The following is a 19,789-nucleotide window of genomic DNA, read 5'->3' on the forward strand; positions in this document are numbered from 1 at the left end:
AAAAAAAAAAAAAAAAAAAAAAGGATACCAACCTGTGAGTGCCTGAAAAAAACCTCATCGTTTTCACTTTCTTTGCTACAAAAAAAGAAACATATTACAAATATAAAAACAGATTGTCTTGCAACAAAAAACAAATAGGACTGTGCACACACAGGTTTTTATGTTGTGGCTRCTGTTGCACACTCGCTAGTACAGTGAGTAAATGAGGGGACATTCTGAGTCACAAAACTTCAAGCTGCTATACTACTTTGTTCCTCTCAGGACCTATTCGTGAAAAATATAATGGAAATTAATTCCAGTGCCCTTATTCCAAACCAATTCAACACTCCCAACAAGCATCATAACTGTGGAGAGAAATCCTCATCTCCAGCGAGCAGAATGGAGCTGCAGAGCTCTCAAAAAGGAGCAAAGTGCAGAGAAAAGGGTTGGACTCCCAACTCAAAGACCATGAGAGATGGGCACTTGTTGCTCTGTGCATATGTGCTCACAGTATCTCTGTTCAGCTGCTTAGAGGCAACTTCTTTTCAAGTCTGCACCATCACCCTGCACCATCACCATCTTAAGTGATGCTCCTAATAGGTCAGGAAAAGAGACTTCATGACGTATGGTATTGGACAGAGCCCAGACAACATATCCAGTGCCTCTGTATTACTCTACTTTGAAGTTAACATAGTGGGTAAAGCTGTTCTGCAGCACAGCTGTTACCCTCATGGTACGTGGTAGAAGATCTCTTAGGCTGTACCATAACCACAGGGAAAATAAAACATACACATATTTTAAAAAATCACCTTTCTTCAGATAAAATTTCCATGTCATCAGGTCCTGTTCTGTCTATAGGTCTGGATGAGCTAAAGCTTTCCATACTCTGTAATACAGTAAATGTTAAAACAGTAAGATACATAAAAGAAATTGGTTCAAGTTGCAGGCCATTAAACAGATCAAATACATAAGTACCCAGCGGGACTCCTAGAAACAAGACAATGAGACTGCTGCCTTTTACACATTTATAACAAAACAAAACTTGCCCAAACTTGCCCATAACCTGCAATAAAAATAACTGCACACTGTCTTTGTCTTTTCATCARATGACCTTGAAATACCTGACAGAATATCCCAGCATGATACCTCTGCAGTTCCCATTTTACAGACTGACATTCTGAGCAAGACAGCAATTCTGCGATGTGTACAAGCCCTGTAAGAACAGGTACCCAATTCAGAGCATCTTCCCAGCAGCACTCTCTGTGCTGATCTTAGAAATACTCCCCTCCTCGGCCAAACCATTCCCTAGTCTCTTCTCAAAAGGGCAGAAGACATTAGGAGTACAAAGAGACTGCTACGTACACAAAGGCAATGTAAACTATGCTAACATGAATGCAGGACAAGAAATTTACTGATTATCACATCTTGTTCTAAATTTTCCTGGCTACCAACTAACGCTGTTGTTCTCTAAGAATCTGACAAAGCATTGTGAAAACAAACCAACTGATACATCTTTGTTTGCTACAGAATAGACTTAATTCTCTGGTTTCAGTCTTTATAGGAATTTTCTTCATTATCTCAACAATAAAACACACTGTCTGCTTGGATTGCTTGGTCTCTAAGCTAGGAGGTAGAGGTTTTTTGTTTAATTTTGATTTTTTTAAGATGCTGAAGAATGGAGACACAGAACTATCCACTCTGGCATATGAACTAAATGACGTGCTGCACATCACACAGGGAGCAGCACTCATTGTGGCTTTGTGTAGGTGAAACTCATGGGAAAATTCTGTCACTCGAAGTCACACACTCTATACTTTTAAGTACCACCTCTTGTTCACTTTCCTTCTGCCAACAGTGACTTAATCATCTAGCATCTACAGACAAGGAAAAGCAGGCAGAGGTGAACAATGCCTTCACCTGCTTGGGTAGGTCTTGAACTCTTTCATATTGGAAGCACATTTCAAAATTGCCTTGACACTATTACGATAGAACACATCGTTATAGCAATTCTTAAAGAAGTAAAACAAAGCACACACTACACCAGATCTAGAAATTAGGAAATTGAATGTTGCCACTTTGGGCACATGACTAGAAGTCTTTCTACTGTGGYATTTGGGCAAGTCTTTTCTAAATAGGAGAAAGGAAGTGAACAGAGCAGAGGGGGGCTCCTGGCCTGGATCACAGGAGCCAAAGCACATACAATTTCCAGGGCAGTCGCAGCCCTCTCTCACCTGTTACACCTCCAGCAACCAAACCTCACCGCCATGTAAGGTTACGCAGTTCAGCCACTCCAGCCAGGAAAAGCCTCAGCCTTGCCTAATGTGATTCTTCAAGTGCTACTTGTACCTGGCTACCTTCCCTCTGAAATGCAGTTCCACAGTTTTAATGCTTAGTGGTTCGTTCTGCTCAGGAGACTAAGCGGAACYGACAATTTTTCCATTGCTGACTTATGCTTTAAGTCAGATACAATTAGACATCTAAGAGGAGAGTTTCCACACGTTGCCCTACACACTCTTTCAAGCTTTGTTGATAAAGCAGGAAGACTCAAAAAAGATGAGGAAGAAGATGTGACTCCTGTCACAAAACTTGTTTATAAGATAAAGCACTACTAGAAAAAGCTAAAGTGTATGTTACATCCTTTGATACCCCAAGTTAGTAACTTGGGTTATTCTCTGAAGCRTATCTTCTACTGCCTGAGTAAAGAGGTAGCCAAGACCATCACACACTGCATCCTGATGAAAGTCTCTGATCTACAAATATGAAGTACATGCACTCACGGAAACTTAAAAAGCAAACTTTGCTCTTCATGGAGAATAACATTGCACTCTCTGCAAGCTGTTTTATAAGGATGYTTCCATTCGACAATCACACCGGGACAATTCCTCTGGCAAAGCAAGCAAAGACCACATGGACCAGGATAGTTACCTTGGTCAAAGTGCACTTTACGCATGGTCYGTTCAGTTTGTGTTCTTTTCAGCCTTTTCCCATCAAGAGATCCAAAAATAAGGATCAGGGCAAAGTCCAAGGAAGACAGATAAGTTTGGGAACATTTCCTATAAGAATGTTTCAAGACTTCATCAACTTTTTTCAGGTCCCCAGCATACCTTCTTAAGTGTACGTTTCTGACAATCTTTCCTTCCCCAAATCCTGAGTCAACTTCTCATTTACTTTAAGCTGCTTTACACTCCACAAGTAGAGCGAAGAGGCCAGAAAAGAATGTGAGCACTTCACATTTGCCTATCTTGAAGTTCCTTTCCATTGCTACAAGCAAAATGCATAGTGCGACTGTGTCTGTCAGACTGTACTCTTTCATAAAGTATCACACGAGGAGGTTATTGATATCGAGCATTAAATCTAAGAGGTATAGCCTACAATTCTTGGCATTTTGCCTTCCTTCTCTCACATATAGAAGCCAAATCTGCCTCTYCGTAGAATCTTTGCACAAGGTAGAGCATTACATCATGGCAATTTTGTAATCTAAACAAAATCAGTCACAACACAATTTCACATTAAGAGGGACTCTGAAACTCAACCAAATGTAACTGAAGGAAATGGTCTGTCRCTGGGAGGGCTAGTCTTTTCACACGGCATTACATGATTACTAGTAACAGTGAAAGTGCAGTTGGTGCCAGGCACAAAGCATGCACAGTATATCTGCCACTGTAAACAGACCCTACATTGAAGCTAAGTGTAGTTCCCCAACTGCCAACACTAAAATCAGCGTCTGGCTTGGTTGAGAGGGAAGGAGGATGCATCATTTTTTTCTATTGCTTGTTAAAGTTGGCAAACTGCCTTCCACTGTGAGGTCGCACAAGATTTTGCTAGGCAAATTCCACAGCATTCCTGATTTTAGCATATCTGTGTCATTTACCTCCCCAGTAAAAGACAACTAGAGGGATCATCTTTTAGATCAACAGACCCAAAAATGTTTTGAATACCACATGTGCTTTGTGCCATCGTAACRCATAGAATCTCTGGGGAAGAGGCATAAAACACCTTTGTCACATCATTGCCAACAAGCCACTTGTGGATCTGTGGTTTCAGAGCTTAGCACGAGTTTAAAAATAAAAGTCCAGCTAAGCATGTGATTCTACACACCTGAGATTCCACCTTCTCACAAGTGTTCTGAAAGACTGGGATAAATATTTTCTTTCTCTCCTTCCAAAATACTTTATTGAAGACAAAAGAAATAAGCAAAAAGTTGTTGAAAGAAAATGGCTATGGATGGAGTAAGAGGATCATAGCACACAGAGCTTCTCAGTTTCTTTCATTTCAAAGGTTACAAGCATGCAGTCTAGTTTTTCCCATAATTCAAAAKAGCTGCCCATATCTATAGGTAAAARTGGCTACCCAAGAGGACCAGATGTTCACTGGAGCAGATGTGGTTTTCCACCCTGGTACTGGGCATCAAATAGTATATCATGCCAGCTTACCACAGGACTGTCCTGGTTGTCATTAAGCTCTGAAAGCTTGGTGCTGGATTTCTGCCGTTTCGGTTTATTCCTTTCACCAAGATACGAGGAGCTGTTGTCTGGTAATTTTTCTGCCTCTTGAGCAGACAGAATACAGTCTTCAAGATTGCTGAATCCAGAGGGAATGTTTTCTTTGTTGATGACCTCCCTAAAAAGAAAAGGGACATTGCAACAAGATGTTGTTTAAAACATTTTCCTGCTACATTTATGGTAGTAATAGAGGAAGGCATTATGCTGACTGGTGCAGTTCCAGCAACATCTTTTATGCCCTATGAAACCAGTATCTCTGGTTCTTCCTACTGCAGCAAACAACACACACTGCGAAAAGCTAAATCCCATTGAGGACTGAAAGCTAGGTGTATACACCTCCGGTGAGAGAGCTGCCAGGATCAACATTCGAGACGTGATTTGCTTAAGCCAAGAGGGAGAATCTTGTTGAATTCAAATGGAATCTGGACTAGCTCCTGGCTGTCTGTGGTATTTTTATAGAGAACAYGCAACATTTTTTCCTCTGAGACACGTGCTAGTATTTAGAAGAGTGATTCGCAGCTGTGGTCCAAGGATCTCTTCTGGTGCATGACGCTGTATCAACAGCCCTCTTACTCATACTCTCAAACGCAAGAGCAGAATTGTGGTGCTTCAGCCAAATGCTTCCCTCTTACTTGGAAATAATACAAAACAGAAAAGGGAATAAGAACGAGCGCATCTTTGTGACAGTGACACAACAGCTAGGACCAAGAACTGCTCTGCTGTGCTTGGAAGTCAATGGAACAGCTAGCTTCAAGTCACTACATGACATGCCAGTGGGACTCTCTTCGACCTAGCTGGGTTTGTGTGCATTTTCTAGCAACTTACCTTGTGCTCATCTTTCCCTGCACAATTACCCTACTGGATCTCTCTGCACACAGTTTTCCCTTCACAACCTGTTAACTAGGCTTCTCTTTACCTTGTGCAATAATGAAGACACGCATACATACACATTACTACATTATGAAAATAGGAGATACACAGTGCATCTCACTCTTTACCAGTCCTACTCTGCCAGAAGCTAAAGGCAGGCTATTCACATTTGACATTGAAACTGGAACGTTTGCTAATTGTTCTATGCATTAATGGCCCTGCAGCTAATCTAWACAATGCTGCGCAACTCCAAAGCCTGCTTTCATGAACAGCAGCAGAGTTTCTCTAGAGCTGCACTAGTGTGATAAAAGAACAGTTACTGGAAAGTGCCAGTATGACAAAGTATTCAGATTAAAAACAATCAAAAAGTTCCTGTGATTTTCTAGGTCACGAGTCTCTAGATTTTGTGGTTGAGAGATACAAAGAGGTATTATAAATCTGTGATCAAACTTACAGGACAATTCATTTGCCTTTATACAAGTTTTTACAACCCCCTGAAGTGATAAATTACATATATACAGCCTATAGATCATGCAGTCTGCAAAGCATGAGAGTCCATGTATGTCTTTTTGCCATGAACACTCTTTTGCCATGAGCAGTGTAGTAACACTGCAGTTCCATCTTGTGACATTATAAATCCTCTTGTGATCTATCATAAGGCAAGGAGATGAAGTCACTGAGAATCAAAACAAACAAAAAGTTTTGAAAGGAATTCTGAATTTTGACAACTCACTCACAGAATTTCCAGTAGTCTGCCCTAAGGAAATCAGGGAAAACAATTTGAATCCTAGCCAGCATTCAATGCTTGCTATCTGCATTAAATCTTTGGTTTAGGCTTTGGGGACTGAACCTGAACAACCAGCATCAAGATAGGCTAGAATGCTCTAAAGGCAGCTCTGCAATGCAATGTGGAAAAAAGCACTGCAGTACTATATGCTTCCAAACACGTACGCTAGCCAGTGTCTGACCTACTTACCTGAGAAGCCTGTCAGCATGGCTACTAAACAAGAAAAACTACTTCAGACCTGCTGCTAGATACTTTGGTGACTTGCAAGGTTCAATCTCCCAGTCCATCTTTGCAATGTATTTTCATCATCTATATAAATGCCATCTTATTTCATAGTTATGATTTTTTTACTGTAGGAGCATTGACACATTTGGGGAAGTAGCATGGCCTGCAATATTCACATAAGGTACTGAAGGTTATGTACATACATAAAAGCAGCTTGGTATAGGAAGAAGTGGAGTCAGTAAGATTGAGGAATTCAGCATCCAGGAAAAAGCAGAGAGCCTAGATATGTATTTTGGAATCTAAACTGAAATCCTAGCAATCCAATGCTAAAATCAACTATACACATTCCTTGCAGGGACTAGCCTCGTGCTTAAAGCTAGACACATGTATAAGCASAGATACAATCAGGGTCTTACAAAATCACACTCCTCAGTTACAATTCCTTAAAGATAGCTATGCCTTGGATGCGCGTTTGTTAAGGATGTGGTAGTAATTTATTTGTACACACAATGCATGCCACAACTAGAGCAGTAAGAAAGGAGAAACAGGTATTATTTTCATTCTTTGACATTTAATGCAAATTGTCACTAAATCATTTGTAACCTTTGTGTAAGAGGGTGGATAAAAATACTTTTTTTTATCCCCGGGGCTCCTCAATAAAGCTGAGCATTAACTGTGCCTCCACATACAAAAGGAGAACTTGGTTTTGAAGATATTTTATATTCAGAAAAGCATCTAAAAGCAATGTTTTTATCTAGTGGAATGTTGCAGGCACTAGCACCAACTGTTTGGGGGTTTTGCTAAAAAACAAATACTGCAATTAAAGAATTCCAAATACTGTAATTAAAGAACTCCACTATATATCTTTAAAGAACTGGTTCTTATCRTGTTTTGGTCCACTCCATTACCTCTAATAAGCTCTATATTTCACAGCTCTAACTGATGTGACGGAGCTCTGTATAGGCGCAGCAGTCTGCTCTGCACTTTCAGCTGAGGTCAAGGGCTAGCACATTTCATAACCGAACTACCAAGCATTGCCTAGACAGCAGACATGACTAAGATACACTTAATCAAATATATTTTCCAAAACAAAAGAAATCGGGATCGTACATGTCTCTGTTTCTCCGGGCTTCCTCCTGCTCTTTGTGATGTCGCCTCCTCTGCCTGGCAGACACATTAGAAGAGGCTGAAGATGTTCCCGATTCAGAGTCCTCTGAACTCTGGCCGCCCGAGCCATGAACATCAAAGAGATGCTGCTCCACGGCTGAGCGGATTGTCTTCTCTAAATACCTGTCAAGCCGAAAAATAAGGTCAGTTGAGCTCAAACTCTTGCTGGAGCTCCCTCTCTGCAACATTAAATAAYGCATGTGTTCTAGAAGGTTTCGTTTTATCATGATGGAAAGGCAGTATAAAGTGTACTAGGGACCACAGACATCTGCAAAGAGTTAAGCAGTATTTTCAGACACTTTGATGTTCTGGTCCCTCAGAAGAGCTGAGCTTTCCCTGTTCACCACRCACTTACTCATTTCCAGAGCTGCTTGAACCTTCTGTAAACTGGCTACTTTTRTTTACATCTGCAACTACAAACATAAGTGGCTAATTTTCACCCTCCACTTCAACAACTCCAACAAAACRTTACTTGAAATACAGTTCTAAAGACTGCAGTAATTGGAAACTCAGTTACRTGCTGTCAGCTTTTGTTAAAGGTCACTGGTTGGGGGTGAAGGAGGGTATAAAGAAAATACTGTCAGGAAATGACACTTTCAAGAGGAAGACCACAATTCAAAGGGCCATGACATGTGGGCAACCCAACCATGCTCACTCTAGTCAGGTCCTTTGTGCAATCCAAACTCCGGAAGGCAATGGATCATCTGCAAAAAGGTGATTCACTGCTGTCTCACAGGGAGATGAGAACATGCAACAATACCTTGTTGTAAACTCCTCGTATACTTAACTTAGTGACCAGGCACGGATCTGGTTCTGACCTCATGCCATTTTCCTGCTCCATTAATGCACATGCAGCCCCTCCTAACTGACTTTGCTGTGAGATCACTGTCATACCCACTGGCAGTAAGAGGGCTTCCTCATCAGCCACAGCAAGGCATTCTCTGCAGTTACATCAGTTAAAGCTGTGAGATCGCTTGAACTTTCAATCTGACTCTCCTACATTTCACTACTGACATTTTCTTGCAGTATTTCCTTCCTTTCTTGAGTCAGAGGAAGATTTTATGAGCAAAATCTAAAATAGACTTCTTTTATTATTATTTTTTTCTTTTACCAAAACATTGTTTGGAAACATATTTTTACACATCCCTGCCCTAACTCTGTTTCTTGCACACCTTTAGAAGTCTGCTGAAGTTCTCTAGAATGAGTTTCTAAAACATGCCTGACTGACATAGTCTCTATCGCTTTTTGCTTAGAAAGATTCAGCACTTCCCCCAAAGTTATTTGTAGGGTTTGCCGCTTCATTTTCAACTAACTGGCTATGAGTATGGGAACCTGTACCTGGGCTGATGTCTCCAGAAAATTTACAACACTTGTTCCTAAGCATGGACTATGTCTGCTGAGACTCCAGTTCCCAAAAAAGTCAAAGATCTTAGCAACTGCATAAAAACACATGGTTTAATTTGRCAAATGTGTCTATGTTTCCCATATTGACAAGAATCAGTCCGGCAAATCCACTAAGCATTTACAACTTTAGTCAGGCAGCGGAGTCAACTTGTTAGCTCTGCTGTTCATGTCGGCACAGCAGTTGCTGCAATGGCATCAGGTCCTGTCTATTCCTGGGACAGGAGCATAAACAAACACGAGTGAGAGGATTGTGCAGTAAGAACATGCTTCTCTGAATATGCAAGATCTCTCTAACCAAAATATCACAGGCATAGTGTGGGAAAGAACCAAGGAACCCTCAGACTTGAGAATTTTTCAGGAGGAAGTGATTTATTATCATTGCAGATGCTTTGATTTGGGAAACAATGTCTTTTTTGTTTGTGCAAGAACAGCCCTTAAAAAGAAATCAAAGAATAATCAGTAATACTCTGAAAAGCTCCAATATACAAAAAAGGTAGCTACAAAATTGTAAAAGAGACACTTACTCTCCTGTAGAAGGAATGTTACTACTGACTTGTGACACATGGGCACTGTGTAAAAGAGAAACAGGAGAAAGTTAGATCTGATTATCAAAATAATGTCTTTAAACACTTGTTCTCTGCAGCACTAAGAAAGGATTTAAAGGTCCAAGCTGTCTCAACAACAATTGCACTAACATACCACAAGCTTTTCCCCTAAAGGAATTTGTATTCCCACAGTGACGTGGCACATTTCGACAATGCCAGTATCCTCAAGAATTAATTTCTCTCTCATTCTCTTAGAGTAGGCCAAGATCTAACGGAAAGTATTTCAGCCTGAGCACGCTGCAGATTTCTTGCTTCCTTCTGAGTTTTCTGCAGCTGCAGATTGTGTTAGCCTCCTCACAAAAGCTCTTGTCTTCTGAGGCTGCTTTGAAAATGTACACAATGTGAAAGGGGAGTTAATAWTTAAGAATCTTTAAATATTCATTGGGGGAAAAAAAGCAAAACACATGGCCTTGCTCTGTTATCCTGTAGCTCTCTAATATCCATGTTCTTTGCTTCATAGCTTAAAAAATAAGAATATATGCTTTCTTCTTTCCCTCTCAGTTTGTTTTTGGGTTCAAGAAGAACTAACATAATTCTAGGTGTCATTGCTTGCCATTTAAAGCCCTTTGGAAATAAGCTGACATGCCATCAGGCACAGCCCTCACTGTTTTTCCTCCCTCTGCACAGGGCCAGGTTCCACTTGGCCAAGCTAAATCCATTCTGCCCTGTCTTCCCCCCACTGACTCAGCTTTGCAGATAAAGGAACACATGATACTTTACACATATTCATCATCCCTATGATCTTCATTAAGTCAAATAAGTTACAGGCTTACAAGTTTCATTTGGATTTATCTCCGTATCAGCAGAAGAATTAGTTGTATGACTAGTCTCTTTTCTGCTTCTGTTGAATGTTTCACTTGCCAAATACTTTACCATATAGATCTAATGCTAGTTAAGAAGCTGCAATGCTCCGATGCTAACTACTCTGTGGCTCCATTGTTTTTAAGCGTCTTTTGTGGTGGAAGGCAGGCAAATGAAGACTGAGAAGGGTAAATAAAGGACTGCTACAGCCAATTTGATAAAAAAACACAAAATAGAAATAGCCTAACTTCCTTTTCAGATCTGCCTRTCGTAAAGTACAAACCCACAGATGCCCAACTGCAAATCAGTCTCTCTCATATGCTTCTGGTTACTTCAGCAGGCAAGTACATCCACCTTGGTTTGGATAAACTAGTGCTACACCCCAAACACSCGCTCATCCCTTCCAGTCCTTACTTCACGCCACACTGATCTCTAGTCCAGTCACAGTTCCCTGGAGCTGTGAGCAGCATGAAAGCAGTCACGTATTTGCTAGTACATTCCACTTTACCTATGMAACACCCACGTAGCTGTCATTCAGATGAATTCATGAATAGAAGACATACAAACAAATACCAAATTACTGTCCTTACTACTATGAGCACGCAGCCTACATAGAAAATGAAAATTGCAATCTCTCTCTCTTCATATGCATGCAACATCTTGGTTATTAACTATGACATCGCTTTGCTTTTCCAAGCACACATTTCAAGCATCTTACTTGCATTCCACTTCACTTACATAAACTACTTTCCCGCTTCCAATCCYCAAATTATTTTTTTAAAGCTGGCCTCCCATTGGAGGTGGATTAGCAAACAAGATAATAGTGTGGCATGCTAAACCACATTACCAGATGTAATTCATTCTACCACTGTTGCTCCTGTATGTGTGGCCGTAAGTTAATATTGTATCAAGCTTCTATAATATTTATATGCAATTAATAYCACATGGGACTGGTTTTCATATCACACCTTTTTTTCTCAATTTATTTGCATGTCAGGAAAGTGGTAGTGGAGGGGGAGATGGGATTGTTTATATTTTTATTTAAAACATTCCTAGAATGTAGGCCTATCTGCCCAGCAGATGAGAGAGAAAATGTCAAGAAAAAGCTCTTCCCTCTATTAAAAAAAAAAAAAGGCAAAAATGCAACTCCTGTTTCCTATTAAAAAAAAAAAACAAACTAATGAAAGGCTAGAAACTGCACGTGAGTGAGAGTTCACGCTCTTAAGCCCATCTAGGGTGTTCAAGGGCAACAGTTACTATCTACAAACCACTCATTTGTATCATTACTGAAACATATAGCAGTTTCTTTTATGCAAAAAAGTAGTAAAAAGAGAAAATAGAAGATAAAGTTGCAAAAATAACTAAATAAAATGACAAGTACTTTCATTACGCCCAAATACCTTCTGTAATTGTCTAATTATCAGTTAACTGYGTGCTTTTCTAACACCAGTTCTGTTTTAACCCATTAACCTTGCTAACTCACAATGTCATGTATCATTTTAACAATTACTTTGTGGTATCTATAAAAGTCCTACTCAAACATAATAGATTTTGTCAGAGAAYTAATAATACAGTGATTTTGATACTACCAATAAATAGGAAGAATGTTTGCATACAGCTACATGCCAGCTGAATGGATGATGATAAAAGCTTTAACATTGTTTTTATTTTCTCTTCTAGATACTACTTCCTTATATACTGACCATGACCGTAAGACAAATAGGATTTACTTTATTCTTAGTCCTGTTAACTGTTAATGCTCTTTATTAGACCTCTCAATTTTGAAGCAGAGGTTTTCCAGATATGCTAAATTTCTTTCAATTCCAGAATAATTGGCTTTTCACACAATTTAATTTCCAAGATTAAAATGTACTCTGCATCAACCTTTTGCACATTCAGGAAGTTCATTAAAAACATCATCATCATCATCATCACACCTCCTGGTGGAGGCGAGAGAATTATACAACAGCTTTGGAAGTCCAGCCTGCCTGGGGATGGAGCAGGAGCTGTTTGAGTGTATTAGCAAACTGAGGGAAAGGCAGAGCTCTGCCAGGATTTCATGGCTTAGAACACCAACAAGACACGGGTGATGCTTTCTAAGGGGTAGAACTTTTGGATGGCAAAAGTTGCTGCATCACCAGAGTCGTGCTGCCAAAAGCACGCTGGGGCAAGCGTGGCCCAGAAGGSCCCTCGCTGTCATGCCCTAGTGTGCAGTGAGTTGCCTCAGAATGGCACCTTTGTTTATTAAATCATCTGCCCGATGAAAGCTCATGTTCTGCTTTGGTTAATTTTTTCTTGTCCTGGATGCTTGGTTCACTGATATGTACAGTCAATTATTTCCACAGCTAGATTATTTTTACTAAATTATGCAGCTGCTGCAGAACACACTGAGAAATATTTTCTAATACAAATATTTCTAATATAAATAATATAAAGAAAACTTTCTAATAAATTAAAGGTTCTATTTCTTCTACCTACAACAGGCAGAAGCAGGAAAGTTTTCCAGTGTTGGGGACTTGTACCTGCAGAGAGCAAGCCACGAAGTCTGGATCAATGCACATAGCTGTGTTATTTGCTACACGCTTTTGAACCGGCTTCTTATGACTCTCATGCATTTCGTTTTGGGAAGTTTGATCTCTAGCACTTCCTAGTATTTTAAAACTTGTTTACTCAAGTCTTTTGGAATTCTCACACTCTTCCAGAGGTGCTCTATCAGCTCTGGATAATGTCTTTGTGTATAAGGTGAACTCTTACTTCACGGCCTCTTCTTGCATTCCCTTTCTCTTCCCCTTTCAGTCTCAAGCATGTGAAGGTAGTATGTTCTATCAACATTAAGCACATTAATCCCCTTCTATGCCCCATTAGTAACTTGTGAGTTATGCATCTGAGTGAGAATCACATCATCCAATACCTGTACTCTCTTTGTGCTCTACGGGGTATCTTGTTATAGAAACTAAACAATTAACAGCTGTGTATCAAACCCCTCTCCTCTTTTCCTACTCAAGCCCTATTGAGCAAACTATATTAGCATCCTGGTATAAAAAAGGCCATAACAAGAATCAAGCAGAACAAACTAGCTTACTGGTATATGATAGTTTTCCCAGGTTGGTGTTTCATCTATGAAGTCACTGAATAAATTTAGGTGATATACTGTCAACAGTCATAATTAATATCCTAATTCGTAAACTATACTTGCCGTTCGGAGCAAAGGCCACTCATTGCTGAAATTTATTTGTAATCCATCTTCTTTACTCAGGAAGCAAAAGGCTTTTTTCTGTTTTTGCTTTTAAAAAGGCCAAGCACATCAGTAAGAAAACTATAGTACATACAAAACTTTTAACATCTTGTCATCCCTGCAAAGCAGAAAATGTTTGTTTAAATGTCTTTGATACTTCAAACAGGAAGTTTCTAAAGCCCTGTTAATATAGAATTTCAACATTTGACTCAGGAAGTCCTTTTCTCATAGGTACTGAAACAGTCTAAAAACTGCTCATCCTCTACTACTCCCTCAGACTTGTTCCTTTACAGTCAGTGACATGCAATATTGCTGATTTGTGTGGGCTCTATTTTAAGAAAACTGACACACATTCCCCAAGGAGAAGGATTGTGTCTACATATGTGAAAATAATGGGTTAAAAATACAGAAATGCACTCTAAGTTACTGGGATTTCCCGTTACGCAGTGGACATACCTTYAATGTTTTATCAGCATTTTTACACTTTCCAAGGCTCATATCATCCACTTAACCTTCTTTCAATGTGGTACATCGTTTGACACCACTTTCTTATTAACAGAAAATGAATCCCATTAAGATTAATTGCCTTGTTTTTCTTCCTTATTCCTGCCATTCTTACTTGTATTGGGACCGTCTTTTACAATGGGTGCGCACTGACACCTACTGTTTGAAGTACAGACCGGCCTGGAGGGGATTCACACAGGCCATTCAATTTAGCTCTGCAGGCTCCCCTCCTGGCAGTTGAAATGTTCCTTTGGTGGCTATTCAGAGCCTCGAAATTAAACTCGTGGTTTGACCTGGAACAGACTGCCTTCCTCCACTGATAGAGTGCTTAGTTGGACAAGCCTACTAATTAATGGTAGGGAATTGGGGTTCCGAATTTCCTACAACTTTCCCAAATGCCAGGAGTCCCTTGGCCTAAGATCTGTGCTGCAGCCAGGCAGCAAGAAGAGGGGCACGTAATAGCCTTGCTTCTCTTTTCAGCCAGTGCTGATAACAGCAAACCACAAAAACATGCAACACACAACCTACTGATAATTGTTAAAAGGGCCCAATATCCTATGAACCTTAGCAGCTCTTAGTGCATGTTCCACCAACAAGCAAGTACTCAATGGGAAGGCAGCCAAGCGCCTTTCTAAGTAGGCAGTAAGCCTTTGACTACTTCTTTCAATCTCTCCAGAAAACTGACACAAGAATAAATACAGTAAAACCTCTTATTCAATATACTACAAGCTAAGAATGCCCGACTTGCATTATATAGAAGAGCGGTCTCATGTAACAGCTGCTAAATTGGGAAACAGAGTCAGCTGTGTTAAAAACCGCCAACAGGATACTAGGACTTACAGAGTAAAGAAGTACTAAAACAGGTGAAACTGTCCAGTGCAGGCCTTGCCCTGCACTCAGTGGTATCTTCTTCAGCTTTTGGCACTGCTTGTGATGATGGCTCTCATCTCAGTGCCAGCTCTGCATATTAACAAGGAGGCTCCACACTACAAAGCTGTTGCTTTTCTTCCCCTTTAGTATCACTCTGGTTTATCCCAGGATGTACTCATTAGGAAACTCCCTTGAAACTGTCTGCGTGACCACTGTCAAATCTAAAGCACACACTCCACACAAAACACGCCTGTAGATTCCTTGTCTTCCAAAAACTCATTGCACATGTTCAGCGAAAGTGTGTTTATAGGGAATTGACTTTGCCAGATGCYGCTTAATTACCTGAAACTGGATTGCTCAGTAGCACTCACATTCTTACTTACATAATTAAGAAATCTGTAGGCTTGCTCCTTATATAACAATCTCAGCTTTCTTGTCCTAATGCTTTCCATTATCAAAGGTTTTGGAACATAAATGCACTTTAGGCATGGCTCTCTAGAACAATCAATCATCCAGTAAGGTTTTCCTCTTCTTTTAACAGTACAGAAATCTCCTTGCCAGGTACTGAGCACAGCTGAGTAAATAAATTGTCTTCCAAGGAACATAGAATGGGAAAGGATAACTCTAGTCAGCAGCAGGTGACAGGATCAAACCAAGCAAATATCACTGAAAACCATTTTACTATCTGATCAAACCCATCTCTTCCTCACAACTCCTGACAAAAGTAGACTACAACTACAAACTTTCTAATGTTCTACCTAAATTTATTCATAGCCTGTTGCTATCCATTTTTTCCTCACACCAGTATTGTTATTTAACTTAAACAATTGTTTTCCTCTGTTTCAATACCCAGAGTAAACACGTGCACCCTGGTTATGTTAAGTAAGAGTTCCGACTGCTTTTCTCCCTCTTGTAAGAGATCTGCCTACTTTTCCAGTCATCTTTTCAAACTTGATTTGCACTCAGTGCCATCTGAACGTGAGTTACTGACACTATAGGAGGCCTCATCTGAGCCTTGTACAAGAGCATCCATACTTCTTCCCCTTTGAAAATATTTTGCTTTACACATCCTATGTCACACAGTCACTTCACCTTGTATATTTTCATACTCCAGTCTCATTTCTAATCCTTTTTGAACAAGTTATGTCTATGCCCTTCTCTTCCCCACCATCTCCAGAAAGTGAATTCCCCTTTCATGTCATGGATTTTCATTAATACTTCTGAGATGTAGGACTCTGTTGCCTATGTTATTATATATCCTATCCTATTTCTTATACCCCACCATCACATAGTTTCTCCCAGAGGACATTCCACTTCCTCTGGTATATGTAAGGGCCTTCTAAATGCTATAAGCCAGACTTACGAGCACAGTTGAGCTTTTTATGCCAACAGCTTTTAAAGAGAGAGAAAAAAAATAGAATAAAAAAAGGCCTTGACCCTTGAAGAGAGGGTCAAGCAACCTCCTCCTCTTCCTATCAGCAGTACCTATGGATCTCACCCCTTCCTTACCCATTTTTAAGCTCTTATACTAATCTCCATTTTTGCCACTGGAAGTTYACATCTACAGATGGCATCATATGAAATATTTTGCCAAAAAACATATCAGGTATACTCCTGTTCTTCCTCTCTCCGGAAAATCATATAAAAAAACATTTAGTTGTCCTGATATCATCTGTCTTGATAAACCTACTGTGCACTCTCCACTTACTCTCATTTCTTTAATTAATGTTTATTTCTTTACAGAGCAATGATGATTAGTTCTATGCTTGTTGATACCTTCCTTGATTTCTTAAAAAAACCCAAAAATCAGAAACGAAAAAAAAAACCCAAAATTCAAAAAACTCCCCACTAAATCAATGTAATTTTAAAAACTAGTATACCAGTGGGTTTCTAACAGTTCTGATTTAAAGTTAACATTTCAAGCATTTGCGCTATTGCTAAAAATAAAAGCAAGGGAAACGCCACCATTCCTAACTGCTACAGTACACTACTCCAGAATCAAGTCTCTGGTTTGATCCTGACAAAACTGGTCAATGGACAGACGTAATGTTCCTTCAGACTAGCAAAAACTAAGTATTATGCAGAGTTTGGAAGCTAAACAACTCTTGTTTCCATCTAATTAACATATTGCATAATTGTCTATGTGAAACTACTGAAAGCAGCATCAACCTACCTCTCTGTACATATACATTCATGATTCACACACAGTATTACTTCAATAGTATTCAGACTATGTAAGCGTGGCTGGCAGCAATACAAATAGATTTAGTCTTTAGACAGTGAAAACGGACTTTCAAAGGGGCCACTACTTTCTTTTTCCACGGTGTGAAATGTAATACCTATATATGTCATGTACTGCTCTGGGGCAACAATGAAGCGTTTAAAGTTGCACAGGAAAAACGAACCATACACTAGAGTTCTCAGTTGTTGCAGCATCAAGAATTGCCCAGCCAGCATTAGCTTGCTTGCCAAATTAACTTCGCTTGGCAACCAACCTCAAAAGTACACACTTCTGAAGTGCGATAAATAGCAGCAAGATTACAAGCTGTTAGTTTTATTTGCAAGCAATTGTGTCTTAGCAATGTTACAAAAGACACAATCCTGGCATGAGGTGTTATGTCGCAAGGTGTGCTGCTCCCTCTCTGCTCATATTAGCCTTTTCTTCACTTCCCAAATATGTGTTTATTCTAATCTGTTCCCTTCCTATTTGCAAGATACATTCCCACAGAAGGCCATCCCTTCATTCCAATGGGCACATTCATCCTCCTTCCTCATCCTATTATGGCCACACCTCTAGTTAAAGTTTCCTAACGTGTTCCCTCCCTCTCAGAAATTTCCTGTTTCTGAYACCAGTTTCCCCAACTCCACACCTTGCTGCCCAACTCCAAGCCAATCCTGATGAGGTCAGCTGACTAGATCCCCTTCTAGATCATTTTTCTAGTTCAACACAGACCTCGATTCATTCGTGCTCAAGGGACGTTATCAGGCCTCAGCACAGTCCCACATCAGGAAAGCACCCACATCTTTATGTTTAATGTAGCCCTACTGAAAAATTAGAGCCTAGAAAGTTACTAGCAGCACACCAGTAAAATCTGAAGACATTTCAAACACCAGTTTGGGTATGGACACAACAGCTATGAGATCTGGCATGGAAACATTCAAAAAAGGAAACCACAAAAGAGGAAAATGATCATACAAAAACATACATAAAATGGAAAGCAGAAAGCAATCAACCAGTAATTCTAACAGAAAGCTTGGACAGACAGTTTTAAGCAAAAAACAAGACRGAGATCTAATAGAAACTTACAGTTATCTGAAGCAAAGAAAAATTATCACAGCAAGAAAAAGAAAGGGCCAGATTATTTTCAGTGCAAAGATATAGGATGGGGATTTAGGTTGAGAAAAACCTGTGACAGTGGAATCTGTGCAGCAATAATCTCCCAAAGGCAAAGACGGAATCTCCTTGGACAGCTTTCAGTTTTTGAAGCACAAATTAAGCAACATCTGCACAATATACTGCATTAACAGGAAGGTGGACAAGACCATGCAACCAGGCTAGTCCATAAACAGTTCATGCTGTACATTTCTGCACAGACTTAATGAAAGTTTCTATGTTAACAGCATGTATGAAATGCATACTTTCTGCAGTCTTTGTTATGAAAATTTTATAAGAAAAAAAGCTACAGAGATAAAAAGGAATATATGCAAGAGAACTAACAAATACAGGTGATCACTGTAAGAGTTCTAAATATYACTGCTCTCACAAAAAGTACCATAGGGGTTTCTTTTAATTTCTTTAAACTCTGGAGAGATCAAAGAACTCAATTATAATATTTAGCCCTCCCTCCTCCGCATCTTTTCACTATTAATTGCCCTGGCTTTTGCTCTTCCACTAAGTATAAATGAAAGCGCTGGAATGAAGCCTGCTACTGAAGCAAGCAGAGCAAACTTCCACTGATGTCAACAGAATTAGACCAGTTTTAAAAGAAGCGACTTTGGCCCTCCAATTGGCAAAAGAAGAAACACAATTTGTTCAAATGCAGCCAGACTACCATTCCCTGTGGGCAGGCACTGTGGACTGATGCACTCTCCTGCTTTTTTGAGCTGGCTTAGCTGCAGCAGGAGAGCAGTTGCTGTTGGGCTGCTGACTCACCATTTGGTTCCTGCTTTTTCTCTGAACAGCACACATTGCCAGTTCCTCAAAGCTTGCGGCAAAAATCTCTCTTGTGCCCACAGATTGTAAGCTACTTACGATGAGCATCTAAACTACATAATGAACTGARGAGAAAAAGAAAGTCCATCCTCTAATTAAGAATTTACAAGACTGGCATTAAACCCTGAGCCTTGTTTCTAGACACAAACTCTCTGTTGAAATCTTTTTGTGTCTCTGAAGACTCATTCATCCCACTAGCTGAGCAAAGTTTACGAAGGTAACAGTCATCTTCAATTTGATTACAGTCTGTTCAGACTTTCTGGCATCATCGCCTCCATTTAAGTCTAATAACAAGTCAATCCCACATGGAGAAACAAATTAAAACAACCGAGTAAATACCTCAAGTAGAAGGGTGACATAGGCCGTTCGTCTTCTTGGGAACTAAAAACAAAACATATTTTTTAAAGTTAGCATGCGGTTCTGACTTGCATTTGTAGTTCAGTTATAGCAAGATAATTGCTCCCAAAAAGCAGGATAATCACTGTTAAAAAGCAGAGATAATAAAAGTGAAATGATATTTTTTTCAGAGAGGTAGTATTTAAGTCTATTTTGTCCTGTGCTTGTACTGAAAGTCATGGAAGAGYGCTTTAAATTACATTCCTTCAATCCTGAGAATCCAACTTGTTT

The 19,789-nt window shown here is 39.8% G+C and overlaps 1 protein-coding gene across 8 annotated transcripts in view; it reads right to left on the reverse strand.

Annotated features, from left to right (window-relative positions):
• FAM13A (family with sequence similarity 13 member A) overlaps positions 1-19,789 on the reverse strand; it is a 129,979-nt gene that overhangs the window by 33,152 nt on the left and 77,038 nt on the right. For 4 of the 8 annotated variants that reach the window (XM_085299933.1, XM_085299935.1, XM_085299932.1 and 1 more), the window contains 6 exons: positions 19,502-19,543; positions 9,459-9,503; positions 7,474-7,653; positions 4,413-4,599; positions 789-865; positions 33-75 (listed from right to left, as the gene is read on the reverse strand). In XM_085299933.1, coding sequence (XP_085156059.1) covers positions 33-75; positions 789-865; positions 4,413-4,599; positions 7,474-7,653; positions 9,459-9,503; positions 19,502-19,543 — 574 coding nt within the window. The remainder of the gene's footprint in view (positions 1-32; positions 76-788; positions 866-4,412; positions 4,600-7,473; positions 7,654-9,458; positions 9,504-19,501; positions 19,544-19,789) is intronic. The other 4 variants (XM_085299937.1, XM_085299936.1, XM_085299934.1 and 1 more) reach the window with 3 other exon arrangements.

The sequence above is a fragment of the Rhea americana genome, unplaced genomic scaffold, assembly GCF_003343005.1.
Source record: "Rhea americana isolate MKP2758 unplaced genomic scaffold, rheAme1 scaffold_157, whole genome shotgun sequence".
Lineage (NCBI taxonomy): Eukaryota > Metazoa > Chordata > Aves > Rheiformes > Rheidae > Rhea > Rhea americana.